The sequence below is a fragment of the Colletotrichum jinshuiense genome, chromosome 10, assembly GCF_051148585.1.
Source record: "Colletotrichum jinshuiense chromosome 10, complete sequence".
Taxonomy (NCBI): Eukaryota; Fungi; Ascomycota; class Sordariomycetes; order Glomerellales; family Glomerellaceae; genus Colletotrichum; species Colletotrichum jinshuiense.
In genome coordinates, this window is record NC_139303.1 from 493,187 (window position 1) to 507,602 (window position 14,416).

The 14,416-nt window shown below is 48.5% G+C and overlaps 5 protein-coding genes across 5 annotated transcripts; 1 reads left to right on the top strand and 4 right to left on the bottom strand.

Moving 5' to 3' along the window:
- Window positions 1–14: 14 nt before the first annotated feature.
- Window positions 15–1,632, bottom strand: EsH8_X_000127 (uncharacterized protein; the record flags this gene model as incomplete). Its single annotated transcript, XM_083274215.1, has 2 exons — window positions 15–909; window positions 1,610–1,632. 2 exons carry the CDS (start codon window positions 1,630–1,632, stop codon window positions 15–17), a joined length of 918 nt encoding a protein of 305 aa, XP_083119607.1.
- A 2,101-nt stretch (window positions 1,633–3,733) lies between these two features.
- On the bottom strand, window positions 3,734–5,403 carry EsH8_X_000128 (P-loop containing nucleoside triphosphate hydrolase protein; the record flags this gene model as incomplete). The annotated part of the gene is made up of 9 exons (XM_083274216.1): window positions 3,734–3,753; window positions 3,824–3,860; window positions 3,914–4,119; window positions 4,173–4,536; window positions 4,602–4,708; window positions 4,760–4,795; window positions 4,849–4,910; window positions 4,968–5,128; window positions 5,191–5,403. 9 exons carry the CDS (start codon window positions 5,401–5,403, stop codon window positions 3,734–3,736), a joined length of 1,206 nt encoding a protein of 401 aa, XP_083119608.1.
- Window positions 5,404–6,859: 1,456 nt separating this feature from the next.
- EsH8_X_000129 (Kelch repeat-containing protein) lies at window positions 6,860–7,900 on the bottom strand (the record flags this gene model as incomplete). Its single annotated transcript, XM_083274217.1, has 1 exon — window positions 6,860–7,900. One exon carries the CDS (start codon window positions 7,898–7,900, stop codon window positions 6,860–6,862), a length of 1,041 nt encoding a protein of 346 aa, XP_083119609.1.
- A 3,120-nt stretch (window positions 7,901–11,020) lies between these two features.
- On the bottom strand, window positions 11,021–11,379 carry EsH8_X_000130 (uncharacterized protein; the record flags this gene model as incomplete). The annotated part of the gene is made up of 3 exons (XM_083274218.1): window positions 11,021–11,146; window positions 11,204–11,299; window positions 11,356–11,379. The coding sequence occupies 3 exons, from the start codon at window positions 11,377–11,379 to the stop codon at window positions 11,021–11,023; spliced, it is 246 nt and encodes an 81-aa protein (XP_083119610.1).
- A 1,368-nt stretch (window positions 11,380–12,747) lies between these two features.
- Window positions 12,748–13,575, top strand: EsH8_X_000131 (uncharacterized protein; the record flags this gene model as incomplete). Its single annotated transcript, XM_083274219.1, has 1 exon — window positions 12,748–13,575. The coding sequence occupies one exon, from the start codon at window positions 12,748–12,750 to the stop codon at window positions 13,573–13,575; it is 828 nt and encodes a 275-aa protein (XP_083119611.1).
- Between the last annotated feature and the right edge of the window lie 841 nt (window positions 13,576–14,416).

Here is a 14,416-nt window from a genome sequence, read left to right on the forward strand (position 1 = left end):
CAACTTATCAAGTCCTAAACTGCAAGTAACTCTTCCACCTGATCTGTGATGTCGTAAAACGGAAATTCGGTTCTGTTTCCTGCCAACGTCCCAGGAACCACTGTATCTCCAGTTGGTAACACGACCATATTCAGCCCATCGCCCACCTGGACCGCTGCAGTCGCCAAGTGAATATCTGATAAACCAAACGAGGTCTTGAGCACTGTCCCCAAATACTCCGCGGTATCCCAGTTTCCATTCTTGCTTCTCAAAACCCTGATTCCAGGTCCGCCTGCAATCAGGAGTACAGTGCCCTTGTATTTGGGTGGTAGGTAGCTTGCATCGGAGTCCAGGAATATGTGGCTTGGAGTCACTGGGATGGTGACGGGCGATCCTTCTGGAGACCGCATGTCGAATTTCAAAAGTCGGCCGTCACTGTTGTCGTGTGTGAGGAGGGTCCAATCTTTCGCCGCCAAACCTCCGAAGCCATCGATGCTAGTATCTCTTGGCTGGCTGAGGAACCACTCCGTCACCTTGGGGGGGTTTCTCCCGTTGGATCTGTCTAGCTTTAAAATGCTTCCCGGAAACATGCTGTTGATGTAGACATTTCCATCGGGATCATGTTCGAGATCCGCAAAACCGCCATACTGCCCCTGAGTGGTTTCTGTGAGGTTGACCTCGTAGAGGACTTCTCTGGTCTTGGGGTCCAAGAGCATGGCGATATTTGGGCCGGAGACGTCCGAGCCCATCGGCGGCTTTACGAACGCAGCTCCTGCGTTGGCGAGGACGGAGATGAGGCCCGTTCGTTCGTCGATCTCAATACCGGCGACAAAGAGCCCGGGGTTGTGGGATATTCCAGGGAATTCGATGATATCGATCAATTTGTTCTTATAGGGGTCGTAAACTCCTACTGTGCCGTTGTAGAGGCTCCTGTTTTCACTTAGTTCCAGTGATGTTTCTGTGGCCAAGGTGCAATAACCCACGAAACGTAAAGAAGACACGAGTTGAAGTCAAAGTCCGCATTCTCGGGATATAGTTGATACTGTTCAATCGAAAAGTTTCCTTGGATCGGCGGGCAGGAGTTCAACTTGTTTTTGCCTTCACACCATCGACCAGGAGAGGCCATGACTCCTCGTAAGGCCGCCGCTAGGTAAAAAACAGAGTAGATAAAAGATGACATTGTTGATTGAGTATTGACTTGTAATTGGATGCTGCATGTTAGAGAAAGGGTAGGGACTATGTTGCTTAAGTACTTGGAAGCATCATAATAAATTGGATCCCTAATGAGACATAGCTTATAGATTTGCAGTAAAGCTGGAAGAGATGCGATTTCAAACACTATTCGCCGAGTACGTTGATTTCTAATAGAGTATGATTTCAAATGGTGAATCTGAACCCTGCAATGCCCGTACGTTCGGCGTTTAATTTGCGCATTGAACCTTATCGGCCAGTCAGTAGAATAGGTTAGGGTCATTTGCAAGTGATGCAGCGGTAAGAAAAGTATTACAAAGCAGGTGTATAACAACACAGCCAAGCCCTCTGGTTTCTGCTCATTTCTTCTGGCCCACTAGAACCATATTTATTTTCGGCATCCCACCGCAAAGATTATTAGAAGCTCGAGGTACATTACCTTTCTTGGAACCTATGCATCATGTGGTTGGACCGTGCTGCTAGTGCAAACCTCAGGGGACGGGGTGTATGAACATGCAAGAAAAGCAGCAAGTCCTCGGATACCCGTTTGAGGTCATGTCCAAATTCTGGGCGGTTCCTCTGTCATGGGTGTGAACTCTACCATCGGTCGGGAATTTTTTTTTGTTCAAAATTCAGAATGACGAGAAATCTGTCTGGCACCTTGACCCAGATTGAGAGCTTGCAAAAGTGCCAGATGCGTGATTATAAATGCTTGCAAAACGTGTTAAGGTTGAGGCCAAATTAGTTGTCTGTATTGCAGTTATAGGTGCTGCGGGATTTTGAGCGCGAGATACCTGGAAACTATGTTAAGAATTCTTTCGGTTCGGGTTCTTTGTTGGGATAGGTTCCACTGACTGCTATTTCGGGCAGTGTATGGTTTTCCCCTCTCGCCCTGTCCATCCTTTTAATGAATAGGCGGCAAACCGGGCCGATACCAAATGTAATCGCAATGAAGATAATTGTGAGGATAAGAAAGGTAAATAATGGATTTCCAAAAAGGACTCCTGCTTGCATAGTACTACGAGCTAATGCCAGATGCGAAATATACTGAAGCTGATGAGGAAATTAGAAGAGTTGTCAGCCGTTCTATATGCCATAGTGAAAACGAACCAGAAGTCACATTGAATCTTCTAGCTCGTGGTTCACGGGTCAGGAATACTAGAATGCTTATGGCAAGATGCCTTTCGGGTTGTACCATACATGATATGGTGGGTTTGTGGCGCCAACCCCAGTATGCATCTGCTCCGCGATATTTGACGTTATCGTAAGATATTCGGATATTATCATCTACGGCACGGGATATTCCTACTTCTTCTTAGGTTGCTATTGAGAGCAATCTTTGATCAGATAGATGTGATTCACAGGATAGTAAAAAATGAATGCGCTGATGATGTAGTCCAATGGAAAATATTGGATGCATGTATTGAAGTGTTGGGTCTGAAAGTGACATGTTATTAATGGTAAGGTGAGCCTCCAGACTTATTGACATCATAACTGCATCCTAACCGGAATCAGCTGGAAACGTGGCAAAGCGCTCCATGTCTCAACGTTCTATGGGCCTTTTAAACTATGGGGGTCTGTCTCTTGACACTGCGAATGATGATGATGGAAACCGAATGTAAAGTGCAGACCAAATACGAACTCGGTGTGACAGGCCATATTTGGTTAGCGTTTTCCGCAGAATTCCTCACCGCCAAGACATCTATTCGGTGTACATTGGTTGGCATTTGTAGTGTAGTGGTTATCATCCCAGCCTTCCATATCAGGAGCCAGCTGGGGACCCGGTTTCGATTACCGGCGGATGCAGTCTTTTTGCCCTTCTTTTCAAACCATAATTGAAAACTTGCCAGCGCGCCCATGATCTACTTCATTTTTTTTCCCGCTCCAGCGGTATTCCTCGACACTTCCCTTATTAAATTAAAATGATCCCACATCTCATCCAGCATCATCCGCAACTGTATTTGCTCATACATTTCATACAACATTCATGTTCGGTTCAAAACAATCTCGTTATTCCTTTACTGGCAACAAATGGTGGTGTACAGTTTATGGGTAGACCTCCGTGCAGGAAAGACTTTAAAGATCATAAATGGATAAACGTGTGCCTGGCGTCTGCTATGGACCCTGCATCCACCGCAAAGTTGGCATCAGCCCCGTCCTCGCGATGGTGGATGCAGTTTCGTGTTCGGTTTTCATCGCCCTACTTTCAAGACTTCTTGCTAAGTGTGTAATTGCGATAGCATCAATTGACTAATAAACTTAATCCAGTGCTACCTACACACGCCACTCTACTCTGGAAGACCAACCGCCTGAGTTACAAATATCAGATTGATGGGCTTAGAGCGGCGTGCGAGCCCGCTTCCCACACACTAATTGTATCCCTAGCAACGGAAACTAGGACATGTGGACTAAGATGACTCTGACAGAGACCGAGTAAACACTTGCATTGGTATCCTCAGACGAAACGTTAAAGTCCGTGGTAAACTTTTCTAAGCTGAATGAGCTAGTTATCGAATTTGGCTGTTATCCAAACCTCTATGGCCCCGGCCTTGATCAGGAAAATCTATTTCTTGTTTGAAACATCTAAGACAGATTGTCAGCAATCCACTCTCTTAGGATGAAAGCATAGTATCGGGGTCGAGTTTTAACGTACTGAATTGGAAGTGAATGATATCTCCGTCTTGGACAACCTGAGTGGAAATAACGTCAGTGCTGCAACATCAGGAGGAGTCTGAGCACTTACATAAGACTTTCCTTCCTGTCGATACTTCCCAGCAGCCTTGATTGGGCCCATGGACTTGCCGCCCTCACAAAGATCGTGGAAGTCTTGGTAGGCGACCACTTCAGCTTTGATGAATCCCCTCTCGAAATCGCTGTGGATAGCCCCAGCAGCTTGCGGCGCGAGGCAGCCCCTTGGGACAGTCCAGCATCTGATCTCCTTTTCACCAGCTATGTACAAGTCAGCACGGAATTGACACAGGGGTGGCAAAGTGTGAGCTGACCGGTGAAGTAGTATTGCAAGCCGAGCTTTGTGAATCCTTCGGTAACAATCTTGTCCAGTTTTGACTTGACCTTGCTCTCTTTGAGAAACTCGGCCTGTGCAACGGGATCATCCTTCATGCTGTGGAGCTTCTCTTCAAACTCAATAGAGAAGGGGATAATGTCCCGGGGAACGCCTCCGTGCTCGGTGACCCACTTGGCTATGGACGGCAGGTACTTGCTCTTCTGTCTAAGGTAGTCCTTCATTGTCAAGTTGACAAGGTAGATTGCCGGCTTGGTGGTGATTAGCTGTATCTTCTCGTTGATGAGCGCAATCTCGGCAGGCGTCCAGCTTCCGTCTCTGACTGGCTGATCCTTCTCCAACATCTATTTCACAAGTGTAAGCATGTTTAAAACGGTTATACCAGCGAGACTGAAAACTCTGGGCTCACCGCTTGGATCTTTGTCGTTGTCTCTGTGAAAAGAGGCAGCATCTTGTATTTGCCACCTGCCTTTCTGACAATTGCTTCCTCGGCGACAATCGTCTTCTGCAGAATGTCTAAAACGGGGGGTAAGCTGGCGTCAAGCGGATTCAGAGGGCAATACATACCGAGATCTTTCTTGCAAAGCTCGCTCTGGATGGTATCTAGAAGATGGACCGATTAGTTTCGTCGGGTTGAGAGACTTGACTGAACTAACCCAAGTCGCGGACAGGATCAACCGAGTCATCGACATGCAAAACTTCATCGTTATCGAATGCTCTGTCATAGAGCCCAAGTCAGTGTAAAGTCGCAGCAGTTTATCCATGGATGCTGTACCTGACAATGTGGAACATGCCGTCAACGGCCTGGATGTGAGACAGGAAGGCATTTCCAAGACCCGCTCCTTGGGAAGCACCCTTGATCAGACCAGCAATGTCGGTGACCTGCAGATACGCCGGGTACATGGAAGGCGGCTTCCAAAGGTCACAGAGAAAGTCCTACACGTGTTGCCTAATTCAGCCATCCATTGGGGGCCTTTCTGTAGGCAGTCTCGACTTACGTATCGAGCGTCGGGAACAGCACATCTCGCCTCATTGGGCTCAATCGTACAAAAAGGGTAGTTCTCTGCAGCGGCGCTCTGCTCGGTCAAGAGATTGAACAGACTCGACTTTCCCACGTTGGGCAGACCAACGCATCCCATCTTCAGGTTCTTGCGAACCCTTCCAAAAGCAACGACATTGTCCTCAACAACTTCAACCTTCTTGGGTGGCATGGTGACCGTATTTGGCTACGCACAAATGAATTTTTACTAGAAAGCTTGATCTTGGAGGGTTGAAAGAAGGAAGAATCCTCTGGCAAACTTTTCAGAAAATGGCCTGATAATTCACTTCTTGGCCCACTTAAGTACATGGGTATGTTTCTTAGGGGTCTTCCCCTCAGACTTGTTTGGAGTTGGCGTCTGGAAGCAGGCGCCCCACGCGCTGCTTTAAGCCCTGTATTCTGGCAGTAGCTGGGTGAGATAATTACACTTGAACAATGTAGTGTTCTGCTACAGCCTGTTTATATAATGCCGGCATTATTCTACTACAGCAGGCTTCTAATTAATCAATCAGCTTTCTTGTGAGTAGTTTTGATTAATATTCGCTCCTACATTTAGGGTCACAGACTGTTTTACCGCTTCGAATGGATGTGCCAAAGCGGCGACTGGTCCGAACATGATTCTCCTTAAGACGACGAAATCCTCCTTGAAAACAAAGCCAGTCAAGAAGATTGGAAGCTTCAAAATGTACAATACGGGAATATCATAGTCAACATACCGATGAGCATTGAAAGCTCTTTTTGAATAACTTGATGTGATGGGTTGTGGCTACTCTCAACCTGCTCATGGGCATCCTCATGTTCTTTGTCGCGTTTGGGGATGATGAGAAGCCGTTTCTGACCATTGGAGATGCTGTGGCATCATTCCTTGAATTGGAGGATAATTCCACATAAAACATGTCTAAATGTCCAATAAAACAGCAAAATTGGGGGGGTGGGGGTGTATAGCATTGCCGTATAAGGCTAAACCACGACTCAAAACTGCCGCTGTGAGTCGCAACTGATGGATCACATGTAGTTTCCTGCTCGCATTCAGTCTACATGCTTACTATGGTTTTCGGATTGGGCTGACTGATGCGCTAGATATCCCTTGGCTCTCATTGTCTGTCTTGTGTTGCTGTACGGGGTCTGACAGTGGAGAGATTCAACCGCGGCTTGGGGGCATCACGAAACATGGGCTCGGTGAAGTCCACATCGAGACTGTCAAAGTCGGCCATCACCAAATATGCTACATGGGAGCTGAAGTTATCCTGCCTATGACACAATATATGTTGATCACTGAGAAGGCATGAATGGCTATTTCACATGCTGTTGTAATAGTATGACTGTGGTGAGATTTCCCTGTCTCACTTAGATCTTACTAAATAAAGGTTGACCGATCCGTGTTCAATGTCACGTCCCTAGAGGCAAGATATGACTTGTATATAGCACTAATACAGCTAGGTCCCCAGCTACGGGATATAATAAAATTGGCGAGCGAGGTAAAATTCTATCCATTGAATGGAATGCGGGGTGTGGACTAGACTGGTCACTCCACACGTCCAGGGTTTGTCCGGTTCGAGGTGTCAGAGACACATCCACCTTTTACCAAATCTATCCCCAGTAGACTACGGAGTCGTTTATAAACCACCCTAGCACCCAGGATGAAAAGCCTCCATGTTATCAACGATGCCAAAATCTCGAATGCCACCACCAGGCGTATAGATAGTTCCGTTCACCGTGACAGCCGCCATGCCATGTCGCGGGGTATTCATGGGCTGCAGTCGCTCCCAGCAGTCCCCCTTGATATCGTATACCTCCGTTTCATTGAAAATAAAGCCGGCCTCCGGTGCAAGGTTACCCTCCCCGCCAAAGGTGTAGATTTTATGCCCGACAATAGCCACCGATACACCGCCTCGAGGTGTGGGCATACGTGCGAGCTCTCTCCACCGAAGAGTCTTGAGGTTCAAGGCGTACACAGTGTCTCGGACATTCACCTGGCCGAGATAGCGGCCGCCCACCACGTAAAAGTTGTTTCCGAAAACGCCCCCACCCGCATGTTCGCGGCCCTCTGGAAGGTTGGGTAAGGTTTGCCACATGCGGGTCTTGGTGTTGAAGGACGACACCGTGTCGACGGTTTCTTGTGCCCCATCGGCCGCCAGTTCCAACAGCCGAATGCCGCCCGCAACAATGATCGTGTCTCCGGTGACACCAAGAATTGAGCTCCCTCTTTCCGTGCCCACCGGCATGGCTGGCAGTTCGGTCCACTCGTCAGTCGAAGGGTCGTATTCGTAAGAATTGGGAAGCGCTCTGAAAACTGCTCCTCCCGAAAGTCCACCAAGCACGTAGATCTTGCCGTTGACGGTGGCCGCGTTGGCATGATTCATTGGAACGGGTAGGGGCGCGACAAATGACCAGGAGTCTTTCTGCACATCGTACACTTCGACCGAGTTGATGGTAGAAACACCAGTGGGCTGGCTTGCATCCGGCTCGATGCCGGCTATAACATAGATTTTCCCATCAAGTGCCACTGCAGTGTGTTCTTGTCGTGGCCCACCGCCTAGCGGCTGGAGCGTTTCCCAACTTTCGCCGGTGGTGGGAGTACAGTGTGACGGAGAAGGGGCACATGCTGCCTGGCGATAAATCAGAGGCAGCAAAGACAAGGAGAGGGTGATGAATTTGTTGGTATGCATGTTGGTTTGAGAAATGAAGTTCTTGTGATCGGTAGATGATAGATGTTGTGGTTAGTGGAGTCAAGTAGCAGCATTGAGACTGAATTGCCGTCACTTTATATTTCAGCCAGGTTAATAGGAAACCCACAGTGGCCTGCTGGTAAAGCCCCTGATACGAGACTCGCGTAAACATTCCTATGGAAGCAATCACCGACTCATCCGATCAGTGTGGCTAACGTAGACCCCGATGACTCCAATATCATAGATCACTGCCCAATTCAACCGCAGGCTGTGGATTGCAGCGCGGAGTTCAGCGAAAGACGCGCATCGCTGAACCCGAACCCGACTGGAATAATACTGCAACAGAAATTTAACTCAAGGTTCAAATGACTGCCTAGCGAGGCAGTAAAGATACGACTCTAGAAATCGCGAAAAACCATGCAACTCTTTGTCCAATTTCGGACAGATTATATTGTAACACGTTGAACTGTGTCCACTATTCGGGTTCGGATTCCGGGGTTGTACAATACAATCTTGGCCAAGGCAGTTCACCTATCAAAAGGTGAAAAGCGGCACGTAGATCAGGTTGCTCTAGATTAAAGGTTATGCTTAATATCATTTGTCATCCATTTGACGACCAGCACTACCTACACATTTCAGTTTCTCGGCGGCAACAGGGCATTCAACGAATAACATCAACAGGATACTCAAGATCAACCGCTTCTATCCGTATAACACCATGAATTCGTCACGCACAGACCAACCATTGTCGCGCTAAAAGGTGTGTTGTGTTCGTCAAAGGGATAGTCCAGGATCGGGACACAAACTCCGCTGCGGAGTTTGTGGAGGCGGGACACGAGTGCTGCGGGACTTGTGGGGAATATAAGAATTAGCACACATGGCCCGGAATCACAAGCACACCAGAGGGGCGCAGTCTGATGGTGCAACTAGTGTTTCTTCATTTACCAAAATTACAATGCCCCTCACCCCTCGGATTCTTTTCTTTTCTTTGCCTTTAAGCTGGAAGCAGAATCACTGGGCCCAAACATCAAGTTAGCCACAGCGATGCGAAATCACATTCCGGTTGATAAAGCCCAGTGACCACTAGGTTGCGCCGTGCCAGCTGAGCACAAGAAATTCGGCAACAGCATTGATAAGCCAATCTCCTCGGTCTCCTATGAGTCAGAATCCAACATTGCGGCTTGGATGATTTTGCAGCAAAGTGTAACACTGACGAAGGCTGCCTTATGATGCAAACACAGCAGCGTGGAAAAGCCATCGGCCATGGTCATGGGGAATTCATCGGGAGATCTTTAATCCTAGTGGTCCCGGTAGCTGCGAGGCGCAGACAGCAATAAAAGGGAACGCTCAAGACGTTGTCCGGGTACCGCGCTTTTCATGCGTCATGTTGTATAAAAAGTCAGATAAATATAATCAGGCAGTTATAGAACACAAACACTTATCCTTTAGACACATACACAGTCAATACTCAGTGAGCCATTATTCCCCAACCCTCGCTATATTTACCTCCCATAAGCCCTCATATCATGGCCCGTAGTAGTCAAAAAGCTAGGCGCAGGGTAAAACCGTTGACAAGCTGGACGCGGTTTCACCTACCGCCGGATCAGAACTGGCTGACCTGGTCTGTAGACCACAATCATGTCTATGTGGGACCACTTGAGTGTGTGGAAGGTTGTTTGACAGTATCGCTAGGAAGAATGGTTGACAAGCCTGAGCAGGCCGCCTGTATCATCCGTGAGTGCAATATACACTACATCGGAAATACATCGCATCTTCCCTGATTGACCTTATCGTGATACTATGTAGAATGGGTTGACCTGGATACCGTGAAGAACTTCCAGTCCTCTCCCGCCTGTATAAAGTTTCTACAGAATCCCCTTAAGCATGACAACTTCCAAACCTCTATTGAGTTCTAGCTCTAAACTAGGGAAGACTGATACCTTATTATCATCAGCGGTGGTGACGTCGCGCTTCCTTATTATCAAACACGTCACTCCGATTGTAATTGCAGAAGTGGATGACCGTATGACCTTAACCGCTTCTTAGTACCACGTAAAGTTGACAGCGATAGCGTATTTCTGATATAGAGGGAAAAGTTTGAAAGCGTGTTTGCCGTTTTTATACCTCGCGGCTATAAGTCTATAACATGGCATCCTAATTTCATGTTCCGATTCATAGCCGTGTGGCTCTGGGTTCTTTTGGGAGACGGCTGGGCAGATAAGACGTTTGGGAAGCTGGAGCGGGGTCGGACAATCCTCTGCCATTTTCACCTATGGCAACATATATGTGGTGCCACGCCAGAGAAGGAAGAGGCATCAGCAGCAGATCCACAGTCGATAGAGTTATGGAATCAAGCTGTAGCGCAGGTGATGCCTCCAGCGACTTCCTGGGTATAGGAACGTTTGGATATTCAGGACGTACCGCAGAGAAGTTTGTATGATTAAGAGGAAGCAAGATGAATGAAGTCATTTTCTGAGGCGCGTGGCCTCGTGAAGGATGAGGGCTCGGAGTGAAGGCATGGCTAGAGGATGGGAGTCGACGGTCAATGCCCCCCACGAATCAAGTTCGTGGCATGCGACGCGGCGCATCTGGAGATGGCCTTGTGGGCATTTGAATATAACAGCGAGCACGAGACCAATCAGCACGAGCGCAGGCCTGCCTACGAGCGTTGCTGAAGCTAGAAGAACGAGATGGCCGTCGGCAAGGTCGCCCTCAAATTCGAGCAGAGCAACCGCTCCAGGCCCATCATCCTACTCATTTCCACCTTGCAGTAGCAAGCGGGTAGTCTCAACGAGCAAGGGTCGAACGATCAGCTTATGGCATTCATCGGATGGCCTAATGTTGGTAAAGACCTGGGTTCGGAAGCGCAGTTAGACGGAAAATAGCCTTGATCGAATCCCGTTCATCATCATGACACTGGACATGGGGAATGCGGTGGTCTGAGGAAGCCATCCTGCTTGCGAGGCAGTGACGAAGCAGGCATGAATGTGGTTTAATTTGTCATTCCGTAAAACGAAAAAAGTTTCCGATGCATCGCTGTATTTATAGATGCATCGTGATCTATCGTAAGTCCAATCCCTCTGAACTTGTCTTCAGACCTGCGCTCTTACCACGTCCGATCTAGGCCGCGGGGAAGTCGTTGGGCCAGCACTTCTCCTTAGGCCAGAGCTTGGCGTCATGGGTGCCAGCGTGAACCTCAAGCTGGATCTTGTTGGTGTTTACAATCTCCTTGCGACAGTTCTGGCACTAATGTTCAGGATTAGTACTGCGGTGGGTGAGGGGGGATGCCATCGATTAACTCACAATTGATGTGGGCTTGGGCGCCTTGACAGGGAGGCCGTTCGGCTTGACAGGGGCGCGAGTGCCAGCCTTTTCGGCGGCCTTGTGCTCGCGTTGAATCTAGAATAGCGTAGCTTAAGTTATGCTTAATCGGCAGGAGTGAAGAGTATACTCACTCTAGCCTTCTTGCTGATGGGCATTTTGACTGATTGTGACAGACTGATTGTGACAGGCCGATTGATTGCGGCGGCAAAAATGAGGATGAAATCTCTTCCTACGTAGATATACCGCAACCCAGCGAATCATATCGCCAAGCTGCTAGTCTGCCCCATTAAAGGGGACAATCAGGCTTGGTCCGTGCCAGCGCATCAGCCTCTACATTAAGTTTTCTAAACACAGCAAGAATAACGTGGTAAGGTGCTAAATTGATAGGTTGACCTATAATATTCTAGAGGTCCCGTCTGATTTCAAGTTCGTTTTAGAAGTCTGATCCCCTGCTGAAACGTTATTTGATGACCGGACTGCGTTTCTGTGCGAGACGATTCTGATGTCGCGGGAGCTGAGCGTGCATATCTGCTGTTCTAACAGAGTCATGTTGAGCGAGAGCGAAAAAGGTAAAATGGGAGAGACAAAAGAGAAAATGAGGTTTGATTTTCTTTGTTGGGCTGGATTTCTTTTGAAACCCTGGAGGACACCCTCGGTTGGTGTCAACCAATCAGAGAAAGGAAGAAAGTCACACTAAGATCAAGCTCTTGGACGATTTTCTAGGATGTTTGTGACCTCTGACTGACTCTTGTTCAGGTCGCTTTCCCAACCACTTCATGCCCTTCCCCTCTGCAGGTTCACTGCCCAGAATTTCGCTTCTCTTGCTTCCATATGGGCCTAAATATCCACGTCACCTTGGTCATTGACTCACACTTACGGGTTGTATCGACAATCATTTAATAACTGAAGCATCCAGTGCCGAATTCGTGGGGCATGACAGGGAAAGGGGCTGCTGTAAGAATTCCGGCCGCATAGCATGGTGGCGTCGTGAAGCAACGCGAGTGAAGGATGGGCGAAGCAACGAAGCAAACGATACGCAAAAGATATGTCTACCCAATCAAGTATTCCGCAAGGCAAGTCCATTCATGGGTAACCTTCTTTTGTGAAGTTCGCCGTGATCAAAGCCAAAGTACCCTGTGGAGATGTAGATCATCGAGTGTCATCATCAGACCCTATAGAGCTTACAATGGCTTGTGACATTTCGAATACACAACTTATAACTTACAGAATTATTTAAAGATTGTCTGTATACAATTGTAGGGGTGCATAGTTGTGGGTCATTGTCAACAGTGGATATTGCCTTGCTAACCGCATTAGTCTCGCCGGTCGGATATCCAGGCCGTCCAGCTCGGTATCGCATTCGCTGGCAAGGATTCCACTCGCTGATCAACAAGCATATAAGTAAAAGGAGTACCATCAATTTTTGAGATTCACAAATAAACGAATCTTGTCACATTGGCACATTCTGGCTCCCTCAGTTGCAAATACCAAATTTTTACTAAACCTCAAGACCCATTTATACGATGGCTGAATTCCACGCGACGCGCGATGTCAATGTTATCATCGGTGCTGGTGGCATGGGCCTCAGCATCGCGCGGCGGCTCGGGAGTGGATGCCGGCTTATACTTGCCGATTTTTCAAGCACGATTCTGAACGCTGCTGTCGAGAGCCTTCGCGACGATGGGCACGATGTCGAGGGACACAAAGTCGACGTTTCCGACTACGAGTCGGTGGAAACCTTGGCCTTGACTGCTGCCAAGGCTGGCCGGATATCCGTCATCGTCCATACTGCTGGCGTCTCGCCTGCTACGGCAAACGCCAAACAGATTTATGACATCGACCTCATCGGCACAGCCAACGTCATCGACGCCTTTCTCGTTGTCGCCTCTGGAGGCACATCTTTGATCTGCGTGGCGAGCATGGCAGGGCACTTTGCCCGATTATCACCAGACCTGGAACGCCATCTTGCAACGGCCCCAAGAGACAAACTTTTGCAACACGCCGAAATCGATCTCGAGTCGCCCATCGCTCATGTTGCATATACCGTTGCAAAGAGGGGAAACCAGCTTCGAGTGCAGGGCGCCTCGCGTCTTTGGGGAAGCAAGGGAGCAAGGTTGAACAGCGTGAGCCCGGGAGTGATATCAACAGCGGCAGGCCGACGGGAGCTGGAAAGCGAGAACGGGGCCAGGGCATTGGTGGAAATGTCTGCCACTCGCAGAGCTGGCACCCCGAGTGACATTTCTGGCGCAGTGGCCTTCTTAGCAGGTCCGGAATCAGCCTTTATCACCGGCACTGATATTCTTGTTGATGGAGGGGCGGTCTCTGGTCGTATTTGGAGGACAGAAACATAAGAAAAATCCTTTCACAAGCCAATCAATAACTAATATTGAAATCACGAAATTAGAGACTTGTTATATAGTTGCACAGGAAGTACATCGCGGCTTTCCATACCCAGCCGCGCTACGAGTACTTGCGACGCGCGTCTACGCTCCCACCAATATCCTCGAGTTAAAAGCAGATGGTGCTAGAGGAAATGCAAGCAGGTAATTCTAGCCGTCAGATGAGGGCTTTATATTCATGTCGTTTTGGGTCTTAAAAATTGTATCCCTGCCTGGCCTCCTGTTACTTTATCTTACTGTCTGTGTCGGAACCCCAGGAGAGCTGTACGGGTAGAAGCTCGCCAAATATCAACATAGTGTATTTGGGAGCTCGTAAATCGGCGCGTAGAAGAGAAAGTAGGAAGCGGTAGAAGCAGCAGCAGTTGTCGTGAAGATATTGCTGCTGGCAGCTCGGAAGTGGAATCTCCGGGCTCCGCTGTTGCGGCCGCTGCCGCGGCCGGCTGCCCGTATTCTGGCCGAGTAAGTAATCAGACAGACTGGTTAGTCCTGTTACAATCCTAGAGGGGCTGTAAACCCATGCAACTTGTCTCTACAATCGGACTTTCTCTTCAGCCCTGTCGTATACAGTACTGAAACCAGCCTATGCGCCCATCCTATTAGGCCTGCGAATGTATCCAGCCCGCCGTGCAACGTAATCAAGGACTGGGGTTCTGAGTATCTAGTCACTTTAGCTGCAAGTTTGTATAATTAGACTCGTCGTACGATGCATGACTAGATGGGTTAGTACGGTATGACACCCGAGGAAAATCCAATCCCCTTCACTGAAGTATACTCATATGCACTGGATGCGTTT